General features: G+C 35.9%; 1 protein-coding gene across 1 annotated transcript; it reads right to left on the bottom strand.

Annotated features, from left to right (window-relative positions):
- Positions 1-482: 482 nt before the first annotated feature.
- On the bottom strand, positions 483-22,502 carry CENPW (centromere protein W). Its single transcript, XM_044676157.1, has 3 exons — positions 22,240-22,502; positions 1,964-2,077; positions 483-725 (listed from the first exon to the last, which is right to left on the bottom strand). The coding sequence occupies exons 1-3, from the start codon at positions 22,360-22,362 to the stop codon at positions 699-701; spliced, it is 264 nt and encodes an 87-aa protein (XP_044532092.1). The 5' UTR covers positions 22,363-22,502; the 3' UTR covers positions 483-698.
- Positions 22,503-22,976: the final 474 nt, after the last annotated feature.

The raw sequence follows: 22,976 nt of genomic DNA, 5'->3' as shown, positions 1-22,976 counted from the left end.
AACAGTCTTTTTAAAGTATTTTTATGTGCATATTTGTGTGCCTGACATCACTATTGACAACCTGGTTTTGTAAAACCCACAAATTGACCCATGTTCCTGATAGTATATCTTCAAGAAACCTCCTTACTGACCCTTGTTCCCAGACAAAACCATAAACCCCCAAGCACCTGTTGATCACTTTAGATAGCAGATATAATCAAGTCTTAGAAGAACCCTTTTTTAGTTTCTCCTTTTGTAACTTGGGGCTTTTCCAAGGTCCTTAGCCTTTGGCTACTGCATCTAGGCCTCTCCTAGCCATTTTAAACCATGGCTAGTGATATTCCCAAGTGAGTGGTAGGCCACAATCCCTTCCCTCTCTCCAAAAGTTTAAATGAGCACACTGCATTCAGTCATTCAGGTCAATTAAAGACCTTTATTCTAACTACTTTAGTAATACTGTGTTTTTCAGATTACAACAAAAAGACCACAAACATAATGAAAAGCTTACATGACAATTATGGAAAAACAGCTATGCTCTATTTATCATTTTACTTTAAGATGAAATTTACCTAGGTTACAAATTCAACAACAGCATATATAAAAGCTTGCCAAGCCTATGAAGTTAATGTCCCATATTTTTAAAAGTTGTCAAAAAGCACTTCTTTATTAAGACTTAACAAAATAATATTATACAGTTCAAAAAACACGGTCTTTAGTCTTTAACCCCTACTCTTCTTTAAAATCACCTGTCAAAAAAGAAAAGAAAAATATTATTTCTTTAATGTGTAAACCTTAGGCCAACAATAACAATAAGAGCAGTTTTCATCTAAAAGCCTCTTGAATTCTATAAACGGGGCATATACACACAACAAATCTCAAGCAAAATTTTTAATTTACAAAACTGCTGTAAATTGCAATTATTTGCATTTCAAAAAGAGTCTTCAATTATAAAAGTATTCAGATAGGTTTACTTAAAGGTTCTCCTATGCATTAAGTATTTAATTCATAACAAATAAATTTATTCATAATAAATTTTAAAATTTTAATTTTTATACAACTTGTCAGGAAAAACAAATAAGCTATTGCATAACTGAGTTACAAATATTTTAAATTACAGTCTCTGTTTTCAATTAAAAGAGGAAAAAAACAAACCTTGAAGCTATTAAAACCCTGCTTCCTATCTTTATGTCCTAAAATGTTCAAGTACCTTTGATTAAAAAAAAAAATCTGGACACATTCTATTTATTTCACCTTCACTAAAACATTAAATGAAACTAGGCTTAGAGAATCTAATTAGATAGGAATATTATTTTAAAATGAAATTAGGAAGAAGTAGCCTCTCTGAGCCATATAAAAGTACTTTATAAGTTTACCCAAATATTACCTCAATTTCCAGTTAGAAAATGAAGTAAATATTTTTAAATATTTGGCATGGTCAAGAAGAAGATATTCAGGGGGCAGCTCGGTGGCTCAGTGGATTCTCTGAGAGTCAGTCCCAGAAATGGGAGGTCCTAGGTTCAAATTTGACCTCAGACACTTCCCAGCTGTGTGACCCTGGGCAAATCACTTAACCCCCATTGCCTAGCCCTAATACTCTTCTACCTTAGAACCAATACCCAGTATTGATGCTAAGATGGAAGGTAAGGATTTAAAAAAAAATTTTTTTTAAGATATTCAGTTATACTTTATAAGTGTATAATTTTGCTATGTCAAAGTGCTGCTGGAACAGAAATGACCAAAAAAAAAATCTTAAGTTTTTTTCAACTAAAATACTATGAAGGCAGTTTATTTTTTAATTTTATAGGTATTTCTTAATTTCCTCACCTAGGACAATAGTATATGCATATGTAAAATCTAATTATTATACCTTTGATTTAAATTCAATAATATTCTGTGACTCTATCAAAAAGAAGGAAACAGGGATATAGTTGACTTATTCCATGCTCTTAGTGTCCAAGGAAAGAAAGTCAGTTTATCTAGTTACCTTTGCTGCAGGACAAATATGCTTTTCCTTAATTATCTTACTCTTGTTCTGAAAAGCTTGCATCCTGGTCTCTTCTGCTAATCGTTGAAGAAATAGTAAACAGTTCAAATGTACCTTAAAAAGAGAAAATTTCATCTATAAGTACTTAAAAAGTAAATTAAGTGCTGAAATAAATAGCATATTACATATGGATACTGCTTTAGTTTTCAAAGTGTTTTCATGTGCATTATTTTGTGATTCCCCACAAGCATTCCTATAATTAGTAGCTCCATCTTCCAAATTACTCAGAATCCACACGTAAGTGATTCAGTCAATCATACACCTAATTAAGTGGCAGAGACAGGAATATAATTCATGTCTTCATTTGCTCCAGTACTGTTGTTGTACCATAAACCCTGAAATGATACAGAAGACTAAGTTCTATGAGGATAAAGATCCTACACAATTTTTGCTTCTATATTAATACAATAATTCTTAAAAAATGATTGCTAAAAGACACTAAACTTATAAAAGTTTAGAACATAAAAGAACTTTAGAGGTCACCCAAACTCCTACACTTAAAGATGAAAGAATTTGAGAGCCAGTAATTTTATATCTTTGTGCTGACAGCACCTACTGACCTTTGTATTGACTCTGCACATAGCAAGTACTTAAATGTTTGTTGAACTCAATAATTACAACTATATGAATATTAAGCAGTTACTGGCTAATGATGTATATTTTTATATAGATCCTAGATAAATGTCCAGTCTTTCTTTTTGCAAACTATCCAAATTATTTTATATCTGCTTAATTTTTAAACTGTGACAATGAGAACATTTTAAACAAAAGTGTCAATCCAATCATGTTCAATGAGACTGGATTACTATATATCAACAATAAGGATAAATTCAGTCAATTGAAATTTCAAAACCAACCCTTATGAAAGCCAAAAAAATTCCTTCAACTTTATGATTTACTACATACTGATCTGAAATGTTATCCTTACAAGATGTTCAGAATCATTTGATAAACAATTGCCTACTCTCCACATTCAGAAACATTTTCCTGATATTTAAAATATTTTCCCAAAAAGTCCACCAACTTGTTTACTAAGAATGATCTCTTCTAGTACTTATGGGAAGTCAGTCTTCACAGGGAAAATAGTCATAGGGCAGTAGGATTGTAAAAATGGCACAATGAAATGTGTCCCAAAGTAAAGCCCAATGTTATTCATGAAGTTCTGTGACTCAGAAACTGAAAAAAGGCCAAATAAGGGATATAAAAGAACAGAAGGTGGTAAATTATTTTAGCGGATTAAGACGAAAAGAATTAAAAAGAACACTAACTATGGATGAGTGCCAGGAAAAAGGAAAACATGAGTTTAAAATAAAAGAGGTTCTGCAAAGTTTAATCAGATGATAAAAGATTGCTGTTTTTAAAAAAATGCAGTTGCATGGTGAGATAGCTGGGAAGCAAAACTAAAGTAAATAATGAAAGAATATATATATATATATGTTTTTAAGAATTTCCTTCCTAATAAAACTGAGAACCCATGAAAAATATGCATAGCATATACATTAACCATTTTTCAACAGCACAATTTGGCAATTAAAAAAGCTCACCAACTTAAGCAAAGGATCTTCAATGCAATAATTTTAGAGAGAGCTGATATTCAATATGCCTTCATTCCATTTTCTACGAGCTACAGTAAAGCAGAAAGGGGCTAGAAATTCTGTTCAATTATTGCTCAAGCTATCATCCTGGTAGAAAAATATCTTGATTTTGCAGAATGACCATGAAAGTGGATAAAGCAGGACACTGGGTCAAGCTCAAAAACTAAACAGCCTGGATTCTATATCTAATAGTGAAACATGCCCTAGGTCAATGACGACTGACCTTTTAGGGACAGAGCGCTGCACCCCATGCCCCTACCTCTCACTTCCTATCCCCGACAGAGGAGGGAAGAAGCACTCCCAATAGACTGTTGAGCAAAGGGATAGGGAGAGTGAGGAATGTCCTCAGGTACATGGAGAGGGGGAAGGGAACAACTCTAACCTGAGTCCGTCTGGCTTTTTAGTAACTAACTCTGGCAGGCAACTGCAAGTGTGCCCACAGGGAGGGCTCTGCCTATCCTTTTAGGCATGTGTGCCATAGGTTTGTCATCATGGGTCTAGGTAAACTTTGTGATAATGAAATTAAATCTGCCCTGCCCCTTAATCTAATCACCAAGGTGAGAATATCCCCACTTAATTCACAAGTTGGGAGGTCTGTGACCCACGTGTGCTAGAGTAAATGACAACCAAAATTTACTGACAGCCTCCTGGGCAGTCCTAAGAAAAGCATCTATTGTGATGAGACACATAAACTAAGAGGAAGGTGCAAGAAGTGATGCAAAAGAAGCCCCTTTAAAAGAGAGTTCAGTGAGTTCAGCTTCTCTCCTGGTTCATGTCTTATATCTGAAAAACTGAAAAACAGGGCTGAAAAACCTGGTACTGGAGAAGCACAGTGGAAGAAGAGGCTGGGGGTACAGGGAGGCAGTTATTCCCTGTGCTCTTACATTTCTCTTGTTCATTTGATGGTGAAAAATCTATTATTATTCCTCAAACATTATGGATATACTTTAATTTTCTCTAATTTCTCTCAACTCTTGTGGGATTTCTCATCCATGAATTTATCTAAAACTTTCTTAAAATCATTTTTTAACTTTAAATTTATATGTACTTCTTAAGATTGCAAGTGCCATTTAAAGTCATAGAGCATTTTTGTTATATTTTCCCCAATTTGTTGATTCCCTTCTAATTTTGGTTGCATTGGTTTTGTTTATACAAAAAAAAATTTTAATTTAATGTAATCAAAATTATTTATTTTACATTTTGTAATTTTTTCTAACTCTTGCTTGGTTTTAAACTCTTTCCTTTCCCAGAGATCTGACAAGGATACTATTCTGTGTTTGCCTAATTTACTTATAGTTTACTTCTTTATATGCATGGCATTCACCCATTCTGAATTTATCTTGGTGTAGGGTATGAGATGTTAATCTAAACCTAATCTCTCCCACACTGTTTTCCAATTTTCCCAGCATTTTTTGTCAAATAGCGGCTTTTTGTCCCCAAAGTTGGGCTCTTTCGGTTTATCATAGACTGTCTTGCTGAGGTCACTTTCCCCAAATCTATTCCACTGATTCTCCCTTCTGTCTCTTCACCGGTACCATATTGTTTTGATGACCACTGCTTTATAGTATAGTTTAAAATCTAGTTCTGCTAGGCCACCTTCCTTCATGTTTTTTTCATTATTTCCCTTGATATTCTTGATCTTTTGTTATTCCAAATGAACTTTGTTATAGTTTTTTTTCTAATTCAGTAAAGAAGTTTCTTGGTAGTTTGATAGGTATGGCACTAAATAAGTAAATTAATTTTGGTAGAATGGTCATTTTTATTATGTTAGCTTGTCCTACCCATGCGCAATCAATGTTTTTCCAATTGTTTAGATCTAGTTTTAATTGTTTGAAAAGTGTTTTGTAGTTGTGTTCCTATAATTCCTGTGTTTGTTTTGGTAGATTCCTAAGTATTTTATATTGTCTAGTGTCATTTTAAATGGCATTTCTCTTTCTAACTTTTGCTGCTGAGATGTGATGGAAATTATAGAAATGCTGATGATTTATGTGTATTTCTTTTGTATCCTACAACTTTGCTAAAGTTGATTATTTTCACTAGCTTTTTAGTTGATTCTCTAGGATTTTTTAAGTAGACTATCATATCATCTGCAAAGAGTGATAGTTTGTTCTCCTCATTGTCTAGTTTAATACCTTTAATTTCTTTTTCTTCTCTAATTACTGTTATTAGTGTTACTAATAGTTTAGTAGTAGTAATAGTAATATTACTAATAGTAATAGAACTAGTGTTTCTAGTACAATGTTGAATAATAAGGGAGTTGTGAATTGATCCAACCATTCTGGATGGCAATTTGAAACTATGTCCAAAGGGCGCTAAAAGTCTGTCTACCCTTTGATGCAGCCATACCACTGATGGGTTTATACTCCAAAGAAATCATAAGGAAAAAGACTAGTACAAAAATATTTATAGCTGCACTCTTTGTAGTGGCAAAAAACTGGAAAATTAGCAGATACCCTTCAATTGGGGAATGGCTGAACAAATTGTAGTATATGCTGGTGATGGAATACTATTGTGCTCAATGGAATAATGAACTGGAGGAATTCCATGTAAACTGGAAAGACCTCCAGGAATTGATGCTGAGTGAAAGGAGCAGAACCAGAAGAATATTATACACAGAGAATGATAAAACTGTGGTAAAAATTGAATGTAATGGACTTCTGTACTAGCAGCAATACAATGACCCAGGACAATTCTGAGGAATTTATGAAAAAGAACACTATCCACATCCAGAGAAAGAACTGTGGGAGTAGAAACACAGAAGAAAAACAACTGCTTGAACACATGGGTTGAGGCAGACATGATTGGGGATGTAGACTCTAAATAACCACCCCAGTGTAACTATCAATAATATGGAAATAGTCTTGATCGATGACACATGTAAAACCCAGTGGAAATACATGTCGGCTATGGGGGAGTGGGGGTGGAGGGAAGAGAAAGAATATGAATCATGTAACCATGGAAAAAAGTTTCTATTAAAAAAATTTTAAGAAATAAAAAAATTAAGTCATCGAGCAGTGATGGCAAATTTTTTGGAACTTTTTAGGGACCCTATCATGCCCCACCCCCCACTGTGTCTGTTCCCCACCCCCTGGTTGAGTGCAGTGCTCCACCCACCCCTGCATTGTGGGGGCACACCAGACTCCCAGCCAACCAAGCCAGGTGCCTGCACCTATTCAGAGTCTCTGTGTGCCATCTTTGGCATGCATTCCATAGGTTTGCCATCACAGCTATAGAGCCTAGAGCTAGAAGGATTCTTGGAAGTCAAGTTCAATCCCTTCATTTTACAAATGAGAAACTGACATTTAGAAAAGTTAAGTGATGCGCCATATTATTCCATCTAGGAGTCATACCTGGGTTATATGACTTCTAGCCTAGAGTTCTTTCCATTGTACCAATACCGTTTTAGAACATAGAAATCCATGGTCTATTGGAAAGAGTACCAGATTTATAGTCAAGAAAACCTCAGTTGGCCTCCTGGCCCTAATCACAGTAGCACGTGTGACCATGTGCAAGTCCCTTCACTTCTCTGGGCTTCGGTTTTGTCATATGCAAAATGAGCACATAGTTCTAGACAGTCTCTAAAGTCACATCCAGCTACTAGCAAAACAGTTAAATTTTATTTATAAAGAAAGCAATATAAAAATAGGTTTAATATTCCAGTCTGCTAAAATCATTAAAAATTCACCTAAAACTGTCCTTGGTAAATATGCATATTCCCTGAAACTATGTGGAAACAACTGAGAAGAGAAAGAATAATGGGAAACAGCCTAATTCTTTTATCAAGATCTACTTCAATGTATAATAGACTTCAATATACCTCAAATAGAGAATGAAATGAGAACCTGAAGAAGAAAGGCAAATGCTATTCCTTCTAATATTCACTATAGTGGAGAAATGAGAACTAAAACTACATAAAGGAATCTATGTTATTTCTTTACTTTTCCAAGTCCTTTAAAAAGGCCCATAAATATAGTAGAGATATTTTCTGAATGTTATTTGTCTTTAATTTATACATAGGAAAAAATATTTTAAAACTGAACCCATATTGTACCCAAAAGAACCTAATGTTTTTCAACATTTTATAACAACTTGTCCATTCTTACTTTTAACTTCAGTGAAATTTTCTCCTAATTATCTTCTCAATCCCCGTCATTAAATCCCATAACTTTACCAAAAATTGTTAATATGATACACTAAAAACATAAAATCCTAAATAGCTAATGAAAAAGGAATTTACTTCAGAAACCATTACTTTTCAGCTCCTAAATAATTTGCCTAAATATGTGGGTAAATATGCTCAATTCACAGAAGAACATGTTCTCACCTTTAACAGCTTCAAAATGACAATTTAATACAATTCACACCTAAATTTCATTCTAGCAGTCTAAGTAACACATTAGGCTAGTCAGAATCATGTTAGAACAAGTCTACATATAAATAAAAGACGCTTTAAAGGAACTTTATATAGTTCTTTCTTTTATACTTTCCAAAAGAACTGAGATTATGCCAACAAAAGAACTTCTCATAATAAAGAATTAGAAATAATGATTTATGACTACTGGTGGCATTGCTTTCGTAAGATGGGGAATAGCTGCAGCTAGTTTCCTGAATAAAGTATGAGGATCAGGGGAAATAAGTGATCAGCCTTAATTTTGGCTCATATTTATAAAAATTTCCAAACATAAATGACAAAATGGAAAACTTATCCAAGCACCTGAAAGCCAGAGTGAAAAAGGAAAAAAGATTCTGAATCTGAACTCTCTTCTCCAATATTCCTTTCACTCTTAACCTTTATCCCATTCATCTTCTTCCATCACCTAGGGAAAGACAATTTAGCCTCATTCTGTACACTTTACCACATTTCATCCCATTCAAAATACTGTAAGGAGTCCATTGTGACAGTTCCTTGACCATATTTCTGCAGCCCAGCCATTCTTAATGCAGCCCAGTTCAGAACCACTGTAGTTAGTTGGGAAAATCATGAAAAGTTATGAAGCCCATTACAAAAAGGCCAAGTGACTTATCCAAGTTTACATAGTAGGAACTGTTACCAGCAAAAGGAGAATTATTCAAATTTGTCACTTTGAGAGCAACTTCAAGTTCACAAAATTTTGCTTCCAACCATGAAATTTAAGAAATAGGCATTAACTTAAACTTCCTTAGACAAAATTTTTTAAATGTATTATTCCCCTAAAGCCCTCCTAAACTTTAATAATAATTAATAATTATAAGTAATATGCTGGATTTTATTAAATTTATAGAATTCCATTTGTGTATACTCTATAGTACAATGAGATCCCTTGTGTAATCATGGTCACAGGAAATTTATACAGATTTTGTAATGTTTTGAATATAATTTTAATATTTTTAAGGTGTAGAATTTTAATTATAGATTGAGATTGTGTAGGGGGCAAAAAGGGGTTTTGGTTGGGTGAATATTAAAAGGTTTGGTCGCCAGGGAATTGAATAATTGTCAATCTCCAATTAAAAAATAACCTCTAATAAAAATGACTTTTATGGAAATTTATTTACAAATAAAAAGAGGAAGAGAAAATAAGAAAATCAGAGAGAGGATAGGATAGGATAAGTAATCTAACACTCTTAAGTGATTTGCTCAATTTAACCCAGACAGATCTAATTAGTCCTCAAAAAAGGGCTCAGCCTTTGAGCCAGAGGGCTGGAGGGCCCCAGAGGGCCAGAGATGAATGAAGCAGAAGCTTCAGTCACAGAATCTCTTTTGAAAGAGCAGTTTCTTTAGAGAAGTCCAGGAAGATTTAGTCTTTATACTCACTATGTGTAGTTCTAAAGAAACTGCTCTTACTCAGGTCTCAGGGACCCAGGTCCAGCTCTTCTCCAGGTCCAAGTCAGGAACAAGAAGAGCTCCTTCAGGTCCAAAATACAAACAAGAGGGCTACAGGAAGTTGTCACTCTCTTTTAAAGGGGCTTCTTTTGCGTCACTTCCTGTGCCTTCCTCTTAGTTGATGTGTCCAATCACAATAGATACTTTTCTTAGGACTGCCCAGGAGGCAGTCAGTAAATTCTGATTCATCATGCACTCTAGCATACCTGGGTCACAGGCCTCCCAACTTGTGAATTAAGTGGAATTGTTTACATTTTTGGTGATTAGATTTGAGAATGGGCAAGGTAGATTTCATCTCATTATCACAATCCCCACTGTGATCATTTGGGAGACTCATCTCCCCAGTTGATCATTTGAAGTAATCATCTTGTACTCCTAAAAATCTTCTAACTACAATAGTTAGATAAGAGGGGAAGAGAAAAGAGAGATCAAAACCAATGTTTTGCTAGGCAATCCCCCTTGGAATAACAGTTTACAATTCAAAATAATTGTGTTCAAGCCCCTTAAGTTCAATCAATTGCACCCCAAAGTTCATTCTGGATCATGTTGATTCAGTGTGGGTTTCTGCAGGCCTCTTTCTCTGAATGGCTCATCTTCTGGATTCGAAGCATTAGCAGGCTTCTTTTCTTGAAAATTTTCTCAAACAAAATTTTAAATCTTGGAATTTTATGAAAATACAATCCCCCCTGAAGAGGGTGTTGACTAATACCCAGATCAGCTCAGAATATATTATTGAGTTATGGGATGTATGAGTCAATTATCAAAAGAAAAACCAAAAACATAAAAAGAAAAACAAATAGAAAATTAATCTTTGGGAGAAATAAAAAATTCAAAATAAGAATCAAAATATCAAAAATTCATGTATATAAAAATTTCTAAGTAAACAAGAATAAATTCATAGCAGGCCCTTGCATTAGGGTCCAATTAAAGTAAATTCTGTCCCATAAACATGTAGGACAAAAAGCAGTAATATTGCATTTACCCATTGGCAGCCAAGACTATAGCAAGTTGCCATATCATAAGAGAGAAAAGAGGACCAGATTTTTATGTAAAAAGAAAAGTGTCATTCCCTGGTCTGATTTAACTTCAAATGATGGCCAACCTTTGGTACTTGACTGTTAGTTTAGTACAAAGCATCCTATGTCTTAATATATGTCAAGCATCACAACTTTGAGTCTCATACTAGATTCAAGTCCTTTAGTATTGGCATAGAAGTTCAACAATCCTACTTGGATTGGTATGGTCTTTTTTTTTTTTTTTTTAACCTTGTGCTCCATGGCACTATTCAAATTAAGTCTGTGCTTCTATGGCACTGTGCAGATGAAGTCTGTGCTCCTTTTTTACTCCATTTCCTAGAATCAAACATAAACATTAATCATAGTCCCATAACATTTATCAATAAATGACAGGTTTCCATAGTCTAAAGCTTTTGGATATGCATTAATAGTATAGCAAATATATTTTAAATGTATATTACTGCAGAATCAAAAAAGATTAATATTGATTATATGTAATTTAAGTACAAGAAATTTAAAAAAGGGAAAAATCAAATATTCTATTAGAAAAATAAAAGGCAATAGTAAAATAAAAAATCAGGAATTCAATGTGGTCCCAAAAATAGTGTCCACTTTTCTATGGACTATTATCTCCAATGATTGTGATAGGATACAGTCAATCAGTTTCAATAGAAGGTACTCTCTCTATATCTGAGCAATGAATCCAAGAGTCCTTTTCTGCAATTTTTATAGCTGTTGGAGTGGTTAACAATATTTTAAACAGACCTTCCCAGGAAGGCTGAATTGCTCTAGTGAACTGGAAATTCTTTATATACACCTTGTCTCCTGGTTTCAGGTCATGAAGTGAAAAATCTATTGGTCCTGCTTGTACTGCAGCTCTGGATTCATGGAGTTCACACAGTTTGTGCTGTAATTCCTGTATATAGGAAGCAACAGAAGTATCTCCCTCTAATAGGGAGTATATGCAGGAGAAAAAGGCTTAGCCTGTATAAGGGGATGTCCAAAAAGTTCCTCATATGGTGAGATGTGAAATCTCCCCTGGGCTTGCTTCTAAGATAAAATAGAACCAGAGGCAGAATTTCAGGCCATTTTAAATGTGACTCAGTGCATAATTTGCCAGCCATAGTTTTAAGTTCTCTATTCATCCTTTTGATTTGGCCTGAGCTCTGGGAGTGATATGGAACATAGAGTTTGGGAGTTATACCCAAACAAGAATCTATGTCAGATAAAACTGAATCAGTAAAGTGATTTCCCCTGTCCAAATCAATATGTACAGGCAGGCCAAAACGAGGAATGATTTCTTTTAAGAGCACCTTGGCAACAAAAGCTGCTGCGACTTGGGCAGTAGGAAATGCTTCTGGCCACCTGGTCAGTTGATCCACTATGACTAGACAAAATTTATATTGTCCTGCCTTTGACATTATTATGTAATCAATATGCAGGTGCTCAAAAGGTGTGTAAGCCAAGGATGCCCACCAAAAGCTTTGCCACGAAAGGCATGTTGGTTATATGCTTGGCAGGTAGGGCAGGTTGCACAAATAGTAGTTATGCCAGGAGCTATCCATAATCTTTTAACAGAGTCCACAATGCACTGGGTATCAAAATGACCATTTTTATGAACAGATTGGCAAATTTGGTAATAAAAAGTTCAAGGGTGCAGGGGTTTTCCTTCAGAGGACACCCATACTCCATTAATCAGTTTTGCTTTAAATTTTTGCTTCCATTTTTGGATTTCCTTTTCATTATAGAAAGGTGATAAATGTAAATCATCAGTGGTTGTTATGTTAAAATTAATTCAGGTCCTTCTATGGCCACTAGCTTTGCAGCAGTATCTTCCCGGTCATTTCCCCTAGAGACAGGCTCAGTGCCACCTGTATGGGCAGAGAAGTGAATTACAGCTAGGGCTTCAGGTAGCTGGAGAACAGAAAGAATTTCATTAATAATTTTTGCATTGGCTATAGATTTTCTAGCTGAGGTTAAAAATCCTCTTTGAAGCCATAATATACCCACTAAATGGCAAATTCCAAATGCATATCTAGAATCTATATAAATTGTTGTATTGTTATCTTTGGCAATTATACAGACATGTTTTAGGGCTATTAGTTCTGCACCTTGAGCACTTATATTTGAGGGCAGTGAAGCTAACCACACGGTGGCAAATTCTATGACTACAGCTGTTCCAGTGTAACATATGCCATCCCTCATAAAAGAAGAATCAACAGTAAATAAAACTATATCTGGATTGTCTAAAAGAGTGTCCAGGAGATTATATCAAGGCTTTTCAGCCATGGCCACTAGTGTTTCATAATTCTGTAATGGTTCTCCTGAGACTGGTAAATCAGGAAGTAAGCTGGCAGCATTAAGAGTTGGACAACGTTTTAAAGTAATATTTTCATTATTTAATAAGGTTTTTTCATATTTTGTAATTCTTTGATCAGAAAATGCCTGTGTTCTATGTCTTAGCAACAGTGCTTCTACTTCATATGGGCACAATATTGTTAATGGGTATCCCAATACTAGATAAACAGTTTTTGTTACTAATAAAGCTGTGGCAGGTACGCCTCTAAGACATGGTGGTGCTCCTGAAGCTACTGGGTCCAGCTGGGCTGAATAATAAGCAATTGATGCTGATAAGGTCCCAAAGTTTGAGTTAAAACACCTGAAGCTACCCCTCTCAGCTCATGTACATACAAAGTAAATGGTTTGTAATCTGGGATGCCTAGAGCAGGGGCAGACAGGATAGGATAGCCTGTTTTAGATTTGACAGAGCTGATCAGTGTTCTGGCTCTAATTCAAGTGGTTCAGGGACTGAAGTCTTGTTAGTGTTATAAGGGGTTTAGTAATTTCCCCATAGTAAGGGATCCATTGTCTACAAAAACCTGTTGGTTCTAAGATTGCTCTTAACTGTTTCTTAGTGATAGGATCGCTCAATTTTTGAATATTTTCAATGCACTTAGGAGAACTATAACTGGCACCAGCAGTTAAAAATGAAGCCTAAATACTCTACTTTTGAGACACACCACTGAACCTTTTCCTTAGAGATCTTGTGGCCTCTTTTATATAATACTAAAAGAAAATGTTTAGCATCTCCTTGACATGCTGTGGCATTTGGTGAGGCTAAGAGCAAATCATCAACATTTAATTTACTGTTTTTAAATTTTATATTATCTGTGTCTTGGCTCAAAATTTGTTCAAAGAGGGTAGAACTTTCTACATACCCCTGAGGCCATCAAGTCCATGTGTATGTGAACCTTTCCAGGTAAAAGCAAATATATTTCTGGAATCTTCATGAATAGGAATCAAGAAAAAGGCTGAGTACAAGTCCACTACTGTAAAGTAAATGACTATACTGGAATAGAGGAAATTATTTGTGTTTGGGTTTGAAACCACAGGATGTCTTTTTATGACATGATTATTTACAGCCCTTAAATCTTGAACAAATAGATATTGGGCTTTTCTATCTGGACCTTTTTTTGGCTTTTTAACAGGTAAAATAGGCATATTATATTCTGATTTGCATGGAATTATTCTTATTATAATGAATTTATTACTGGGGTAATTCCCTCAATTGCTTCTCAATTGTGTAAAAGTTTAATTATATATTTAGATTGCCATATCTATGACTTTTTCTTTTAAAGTTCTTTATAAGGAATATAAACCCTGTAAGAATGGAGGATGGGACAAAAAGAGCCAGAAGAAGGCCACTGGTGACAGTTACTGACAGGTATGGACCAGAGAGGATTTTGGGAGGCTCTGGAAGAGGAAGAAGGAGAAGAATTCCGGAGAGGACTGGAGAGAGGGAGGAGGAGAATATCTAAGCTTGAATCCATTCCTGAGGGCTTCCTAAGGATCTTTCTTTGGATATTGATACCCTGATTCCCTGGTCAAAGGTATCCCATTGCTTCTCACTCATTAATACTTCAATCGAGTCAGCTAAGTTTTGAGACTCCATTTTAGGAGCCATCTCTTAGGCTCCTCCCCCCATTACCCAACCTTGCTGAAAGACCCTTTCCAGTTTGACTTTGCAATTATAGAAAAGGACAGAAATAGGAGATGGAAATAGAAACTGAAGGAGAAGTGAGGAGGGGAGACGCTTGGGAGCAGGAACCCCAAAGTTTCCCACCCAAGTGACGGACCCCATAGAAAGAGAGAAGAGGGCACCCCAAAATCCCTCTGCCCTTCACCCTTTTCCCCAATCCCTGAATTGTGATTAATAAAAGCCATTCATTAGTCAGATAGTGTTCCAGAGTACCTGAGAGATGAGGAGGAAGGGATTTACAGTTTGGTCCGGCTGCCTCCATCTTCAAATCAGATCACCTGCTATGAAGTTGGCTGACCTCAGGGGAAGCTTGCATGAACCCTGCCCTCATTCAGAATTGGATTGGGGTCCCCCATACTTCCTCTTATAGGGAAGCCTCATCCCCAACTCCTGTGGGGTGGCACAACCATCCAGGTCACCCAGTTTCGGGTCAATACCCCCTAGAAGTCTCCTGCAGTGCATATTCGGCAGGAGGGGAAAGCTAGAAGAGAATCTCTCCATATAGACTTTCTCCCTCTCTCTTATCATTAACATTCATTGACTGGCTCTGTTTATTATTATAACACTAATGAATGATACTGTTTCTAAAGAAAAAAATAATTACTTTCCTGAAAATACTAAAAACTACAAAACTATGAGAATAGAAGGGATTTCAAAAAGATCTAACCCCCTCATTTTTCAGATAAGGATAAGCAGAAATTGCCTTTACAAATATCTATTTATCTGCACTAATTATGCTATTACATATTGGAGATAAAATTCTATAGTTTTCAGTTTTTTCTTCTCAATTCTCTTGAATTTTGAAAAATAAAGCAAATAAAGTTGTGGATTTTGTGAATATCTAATGATTCACTTTTCTTATTAACCAGTAAGTACTACAATAAAATTTTAAGAGTTGAAAATTAACTGAAGTTTTTTCCAACCGGCTACTCACTGCATACTTCTCTATAACTAGCAAAAGATATTCCATATTCTAATTCTGCCCTCTCAAGCTACAGTAAATATAAACTTTCCTTTTTTAATTATTTTTTATTTTTAAAATATTTTTCATTTTTTACATTATTTCATTTTCTTTCCCTTCCCACTATTCTCTCCCCTCCCAGAGCCAATAAGTACTTCCACTGGGTTATACAAATGTTATCACTTATACCTATTTCCATCTTATTCATTTTCTGCAATAGAGCAATCTTTTAAAACCAAAATCCCAAATCATATATCCATGTAAACAAATGATGTCATTTGTTTTTCTTCAGTGTTTCTACTCCCACAGTTCCTTCTCTTGATGTGGATAGCATTCTTTCTCATAAGTCCCTTTGGATTGTCTTGTATTAGCAAAGTCCATTACATTCGTTATGCTAATAATTTGATCCTATTACTTAAATGATATGAGGGCACCAAGATTTAGAAATTGCAAAGGAGAGAAACTATCCCAAGCAGCTCCTTGATAGAAGACTCCACTGAATGTGAGGATGGAGTCTTATCAATAGTTACAGGCCCTTAGTAACAAACAGGTCAAGCCAGAGAAACAGCAGGTGTTGTAAAGACACTGTATAGTGAACCTTAACCCACTGAATCCCAATTTGTTAGTTCAAGCTTCAGCTTAATCCTGAAATAGATAGACTAGCTAAGCTTGTTACTGGATCTGATTGTGAAATGAATTAAGGATGACTTAAGTCACACACACACACACATATAAGGTAAGCTATTAACTTATGAATTGAATTACTGATTGAAGTCCTTTAAGGTTTAACTGGGTTTATTGGATAAGAATTGGAGGAAAGGGTAAATTAGAGAGTGGGAATTAGTAAACTCTGACTAATCTCTAAGTTAAATATATGTATCTTGACTTCAGGTCCTTGTAGTTGAAAGTCTGGCCTAGATGCCGAGTCCAAGCGAGACTTTGAGAGTCAAGCCCAGCTCAGAAACTGCTACAGATGTTCAGTACAGTTGTTCTTCTTGGATAATATTGGAGAATGATTGAGGCTAAATTGCCTTATTGGTAGAGGTGAACAATTCTGATTAGGAAAGTAAATTATAGTCCCTACCTGCCTAACCAAAATCTACCCACTGCCTGGGGCCCTGACCTCCTGCCACCCAAGTCCCAGAAAAATGAGCCCTAAGGCTGTTCCAGTCTGGGTTTATATAGAGGCTCCTCAACTGTCTTGGCATGTGCCAGCCTCCTGCCAGGTGGATGGGTTCTTTGTTCCATGATGTTAACTGTCATTTCCAATTCCAATATGGCTGTATCTGCCAGCCATTACACATTGAATTGTTCCACAATGTTGTACTCTCTGTGGATAATGTTCTCTTGGTTCTGCTGATTTCACTCTGGATCAGTTCCTGTAGGTTCTACCATAAATATAAACTTTCTTTAAAATAATATCTTTTCAAATATTTGAAGACTAGCAGGCTCTCCATCACCTGAATTTTTCCTTTTCTTTAAGAAAAACATTCTTAATTTCTCATAAGATGTAATTTCAAAATGCTTTGACAAAAGTCAGCATTCTGTGAGAAAGCTACAATTTGTCAATGTCCTTCCTTAAACAGTGGTACCCAGAATTCAACACAATATTCCCAATGTAATGTAACTAGCCCAGGGAATAAAAAAATTATGACATCCTTTTACTAAATAATATTCATTTAATGTAACCTATGATCACAGTCTTTCTGTGAGATACTTCATACTACTGTTAAACTGGCAGGCAAATGAAACTCATCTTTTCCATATGAATTGCTAAGCGACCATATATCTTGTATTTGCATGGTTGATTTTTTTTGACTGCAGGACTTGTTTATTACTAATAAAATTTTTAGATATGCTTTGTTAAGTACAACCTATTACTATCTTATTCTTTCCTGGTTCTCCCATCCATCATAATAGTTATATCCTGTTTTGGTTGTCCCTCATTCTTAGAATAATCTCATTTCTCACACTGCCATTTGGAACTTCTGGTTTCCTTCAAGATCTGGCTCAAATGTTACCTTATGCATAAAGCAAAATGCTAACGTCTTCTCCTTAAAGTTTTCTTTATATTGGCTTTATATGGATTTTGCCATACAAGTACATATGTACAGATTTTGTTTTCAAGCTTCCTGAGTAGAAAAGCTGTTTCCTTTTTTTCCTTCATGACCTCCAGTGTCCAGAAGAATAGTCACTTATTAAAATGCTTGTTGATTAACTAGAGCCATCCATAAACTTAATAAGCAAACCTTCTTTAATTACATGCAATTGACAAAAAATGTTGAAAAAATGGGACTAAGGATGTCTCTTTTTTGGGTCAATCTAATTCTACTCATCCTTCAAATATAAGGTAAAGCCCTCTCTGATTTGTAAGATTCTCTTCTGAGTAGTACAGCCACCACTAATCTCCTTCACTCCCACAACTATCACTCCTTTTGCAAAATAGCAATGTAGTTTGCTTCCTGGCATTGGACCCAGCTATTTCATATATGAATGTCTTATTCAATTAGACTGTCAGGTCAGATGGCAAGAGTCCTTTCTATATTTCTGTTGGCACTTATTCACATGGAGGTAGTCATATATTTTAAAATATTTTTGTAATGCTTTAAAATTAGATCCAGTATTTACATAGTACTTGGAGTCACTGGGTGAAGGTTTTTTATCCCAGCTGATATTTAAGGTCTCCTACTCTCAGTTCCCTCAAGTATAAAGCAGGAAAAAGAATACTGGCATTACCTCTCTTTCAAGACTTTTGTAATTCAATTCAATTCAACAAGTATTTATTAAGTCCTGGACACAAAAGAAATACAGATCCTATCCTCAAGGAGCTTGCGTTCTGCTGAAGAGATACAACTTTTACACAGATAAATGAAAGATAATTCAAACAGAGAGCTGAAACTATTGGGCGTATAGGAGAGATTTTTTATAAGAGAATGAACCTCAACTGAGACTTGAAGTAACTTAAGAATTCTAAGTGCCAGAAGTGAGCAGGGAATGCATTCAAATTATAGGGAATAGCCTGTGTAAAGGCATGGAGGCAAAAGTTGGGATGCTTAGCTCAGTAAAGAAGAATTAAGCCAGTTTGATTGAAACAGTATGTGAAAGGAAATAACATGATTATTATTTTTTTTACTTTAATAACAAATTTCCACATAAATTTTCCAAAATTATATGATCCAAATTGTCTCCCTTCTTCCCTCTCCCCACCAAGATGGCAAGCAATTCAATCTGCATTATACAAGTACTGTCATGCAAAATATATTTAAAGGAAATCACATGAAAGAAAAATATGGAAAAGTAGGTTGAAACAAGATTACAAGGAGCAGTAGATGAGAGATTTGAGAACTGTTTCAGAAATAGAATCAATAGAATTTGCTAAGTGGATGGATGTGAGAGAAGAAGAAGGAAAAGCCAGAGATAACACCAATATTTCAAACATGGGAACCTAAATGAGATCAAGAAGAGTAAAATAAATTAGAGAAAAGATAAATAGGCTCAACTTTGATTTAGTGAATTTGAGGTACCGATACAACATTATGATAAAATCCAGTAGGCAGAACTGCAATTCTGAAATCAAAAGTACTTAAAATTCAAAATTTAGCAAATTATTCTGATTTTTATTTATTTTTTTAAACAATGCTCTATCTTCCTTAAAAGACAATCTGTTAATTAAGGACATTATAATGAGATACCCACTACTGTATCATATTAGTTTGCTATTATCATTTGGCCCTAAAGGTTCTATATGTCAAGTTTTTTCTACTGTGTAAATAATGGACCCCCCTTGGGGTTCTATGGGGTAATTCACTCTACTTAAGATTCTTCTGATTACAATAACCCCAGTTTTTCTTTGTACACAGAAGTTCAACTTGAAATTCTGCTGGCATCTTGCAAATATCACTCTAATCTACTCTATGCAACTAAATCTATGTCCTCTAATTCCACCAACATAAAAAAATCTACCCTCATTCTATATTCTAGCTTATTGCAACTATATGCTCTAGGAAGGGTAAGGAAAGTTATTCCAGGGAAGGATAGGGTTTGTATGTAATACAGGCATGATAATACATGGAAAAAAGTAACACAAATGTGTAACAATAAGCTTTTCTAACAATGTCTAACTTTGTAAAATAACAATAAATATAAGCTAAAGTAATCATATCTATAGAATGTAATAAAATATCCTTGTGAACACAACAAATGTAAATCTGCAAAGTTGCATTAAAGTTATGTCTTCTGTAAAGGAGGATTTGGGAATTAAGTCCCAGGTGACATGACACCGCTAGATGATATTGTCAAGAGCAGGGCTGAGAAAACTTGCAGCTGGAATAGTGTCAGTGAAAGACCAGCTGACAATAGAACTCAGCAGGTGATGAGTTCCTCCTTCACAGCAAACCACTAAGGAAATAAATGATCTTTCCTAACTGTTGGTGGATTAAACCCTATATCTTTGGCTGTTATGAATACAGAAACAAAATGATGGAGATTATTCTCATCTGACTGTGATATGATAGTTTTTAATATTGATATTAATGATAAAGAACTGATATTCACTCCAATTTAGCTTCTGAGTAGAAGCAGGGTTTCAACTGTCACCTTCTCCCTCAAAGAATCTTAGCAGCTATTCAGGTCAGTAACAGATCTCACTTTTGAGAACTTATTTAATAAAAATAAACAGGGATGGTTGAAGAATGGGTTAAAATTAAAGGAAAGTAGGACTGGGAATGATTCTTAGATTCCTGTTAAGCTAATAAAGTAGTAATATATCTTTAGCAAGTTTAGAAGATATTGATTCACAGAAATTGCTAGGCTGGTTAGTCTTGGTCTGGCCACCAGGCTGAACTCAAGCTGCTAGACAGTTTAGCTTTGGCTAAGTTGGCTTAGTTTTGTTGAATTAATCTTCAGTAATAATCTTCTTGATAGAGCTGAGAAACCAATAGATCAATGATGGTATATTGATTGTAGATGTTAATATAAATGGATGCACCTGGATAACTATCCTTACAAAGTGACAGCTAACCCTGGCCTATGAAATAACTATGAGACAAGTTGAAGAGCCTACCCCTTCACCTCTCACCTTACCTCACAACTGAGACCCTGAGGTTAGGATTCAACTCCTATTTATAGGGGTGCCCCAACAGTCTTTTTAGACTCATGTCAGCTCATACCAACTCCTGAAATTCTAAAATCTGAGCTATCAACTGGCAACTCATGGCCCAAGATGGCTTCTTGCAAACATTATTTACAATAGTTAAAATATTTTCAAATTTACATTAAACATGCACACATAAATCACAGATCATTCATTTGTAATAAAATGAAAACCTAAATGAGGCACATGAGAGCTAAAAGATTTATTTAGATTGAATAGATGTTTTTCTAGGACTGCCCTGGGGCAAAAATATTAACACACAATCAAAGCAAGAACTAAAAATGGAAAGAGCTAGCACTACATTCTTAATGGAAATTTGGGGCAACAGTCAAATGCAACAAATAAGTTTTCTGTGTCCATTTTGTATTCAGCACCAGGTACAATAACATAACCCTCAAGGAACTTACAATCTAGTTAGGAAATGATTTTTAAGACAACTGAAAACAAACAAGTACATGACTAACATAGATGAGACAAATTGTTAATGAGACAGAAATTCAAAAGGTAAAAAGAGGCCCATGTGCTAAAGCTCATGTTCACAGGATGGACAGTTTCATGGAGGAAATCAGATTTGAACAGATCCTACAGAAGGAAGTATATACACAGGTGAGACATTGCAAGTAATATTGACCGGGAAGCCAAATTGAAATGGAGAAACAAGTAATAAAGCAGTACCTGTCTTTACAAAAATTTCCTTAATCAAATTGAAAGCAAGTGAAAAATATTTAAAAGATTTAAGATAAAAAAAAAAAAAGATTTCAGTAGGAAAACCATGAATAGTTAATTCACAAATGAAGATAACTGATCTTGACTGTAGACAAGGGCCCCTAACTGCAGTATAGCAGGAAACAAGAATGAAGCAAAAAAAAGTCTAGAGAAGATACTAAATGAGTTTGTCACAATAGGTAGTATATTTGGAGATGTCATGACACTATTTTGCCTCCATTTTCAAGAAGCTGCACTTCTATACTAAACAAATAGCAGAATAGTTCTACAGAAAGGCCACTTATTTCAGATTCAAAAGTTCTGCAACCAAGACCAAGTCCTGCCTCTACCTCTAAGTAGCTGTGCAACCATAGGCCAAGTCATTTAGCTCTCCTGGGCCTCATTTTGCTAACCTTTAAAATAGGGAGAGTAAAGATGACCTTTAACATCTATCCCAGCTCTTAAGTTATGATTCTATGACCTAACTGGCCCAGAAGTTCCTTCACCTACAAAATGAGACAGTCACCCACACCACATACCTCACAGGATTGTCAACTCTGAGCTTTGTAATCCTTAAAAGTATTAAACAGATGTGAGTTACTAATCTAAAAAGACTACAGAAATAAGCAATTGGGGAAAGTTCTTGTTAGTTTCCCATAGACTTCTACAGGCGCCTGAACAACCTCCAACTGTCCGGTGGCAAAACGGCTAACTTAGCCCCCATCACCCCGCCCAGGCGGGAAAGATCTCGATTCTGGGCCAGGGGAAGGGAAGTCAGCAGCAGCCCGGGTCAAAAAGGAAGGAAGCCACGGGAGGGGGAGGGAGGGGGCCTCATTGCTCCTTGTCCTCCACTTTCTTTGCCTCGGCCCACAGGGGATGAGCTCTCACCAAGAGATCGAGGCCAGACCTGAGGTGCAACTGAGGCTTCTGCCTCTTGATGAGTCTCTTCAGGAAGCCGCGGGGAGCCTTGCGCTTCAAAACCCGGGCCGCCGCCACCACCGCCGCCGCCATTCTCTCCCAGTCTTCCTCCTCTCCAGCACCAAAACCCAGGAAAGGGCAACCGACCCGGATTTGGAGAAACTACGGGGGGACTCCGGGAGACTCAAGTAACAGCTAGCTGGCTGGCTCGCAGAACCCAGCTTCCTTCCGTCAGTTCGAATCCCCCGCCCTCGGCCGGCACCGCGGCGCTCCGCAGTGACGCAATGACCTGCTCACAAGAGAATTTTAGTGTTAACTAGAGAGACTAGCAGGGGGCGGGGCCGGCGCCTGCGAGCGGGCGCATGCGCTCCTATCATTTTCTGCCCTCTTTGCAGGCAGTGCCATCCGATTTCGTTTGTTGTTTATTTCTTCCTGAGGTTTATCCCCGCTTCTTCCTCTGTCCACTTCTTATATTTTTTAATGTTCTTTTTATCGTGGACTCCATATTCCTCAACCAACCTTTCAATACACATATTGTTTCTACCTTAATTAAAATTTATCGACTCTTTGCTCGATTCCCTTTTAAAATTTTATAGTACTATTTGGATATAACCCTCCATTTATCCCCTGAAATTTTTCCCTTACAATAAAGAAAAATATTTAAACAAATCCATCTGGCTCAGTGGCCACAGCTGACAAGTGTATGC

This window comes from Gracilinanus agilis, chromosome 4 (genome assembly GCF_016433145.1).
Source record: "Gracilinanus agilis isolate LMUSP501 chromosome 4, AgileGrace, whole genome shotgun sequence".
Taxonomy (NCBI): domain Eukaryota; kingdom Metazoa; phylum Chordata; class Mammalia; order Didelphimorphia; family Didelphidae; genus Gracilinanus; species Gracilinanus agilis.
The sequence above is the reverse complement of the archived record's forward strand: the minus strand, read 5'-3'. Positions and strand labels throughout refer to the sequence as shown.

Excerpts from the sequence above, each read along its gene's own strand:
- CENPW (XM_044676157.1), bottom strand. The coding sequence starts at position 22,362 with ATGGCGGCGGCGGTGGTGGCGGCGGCCCGGGTTTTGAAGCGCAAGGCT. Across the intron at positions 2,078-22,239 it reads GGTCTGGCCTCGATCTCTTG|GTACATTTGAACTGTTTACT; the intron begins GTGAGAGCTCAT and ends TCTCTTTTTAAG. Across the intron at positions 726-1,963 it reads ATATTTGTCCTGCAGCAAAG|GTGATTTTAAAGAAGAGTAG; the intron begins GTAACTAGATAA and ends CTTTTTTGACAG.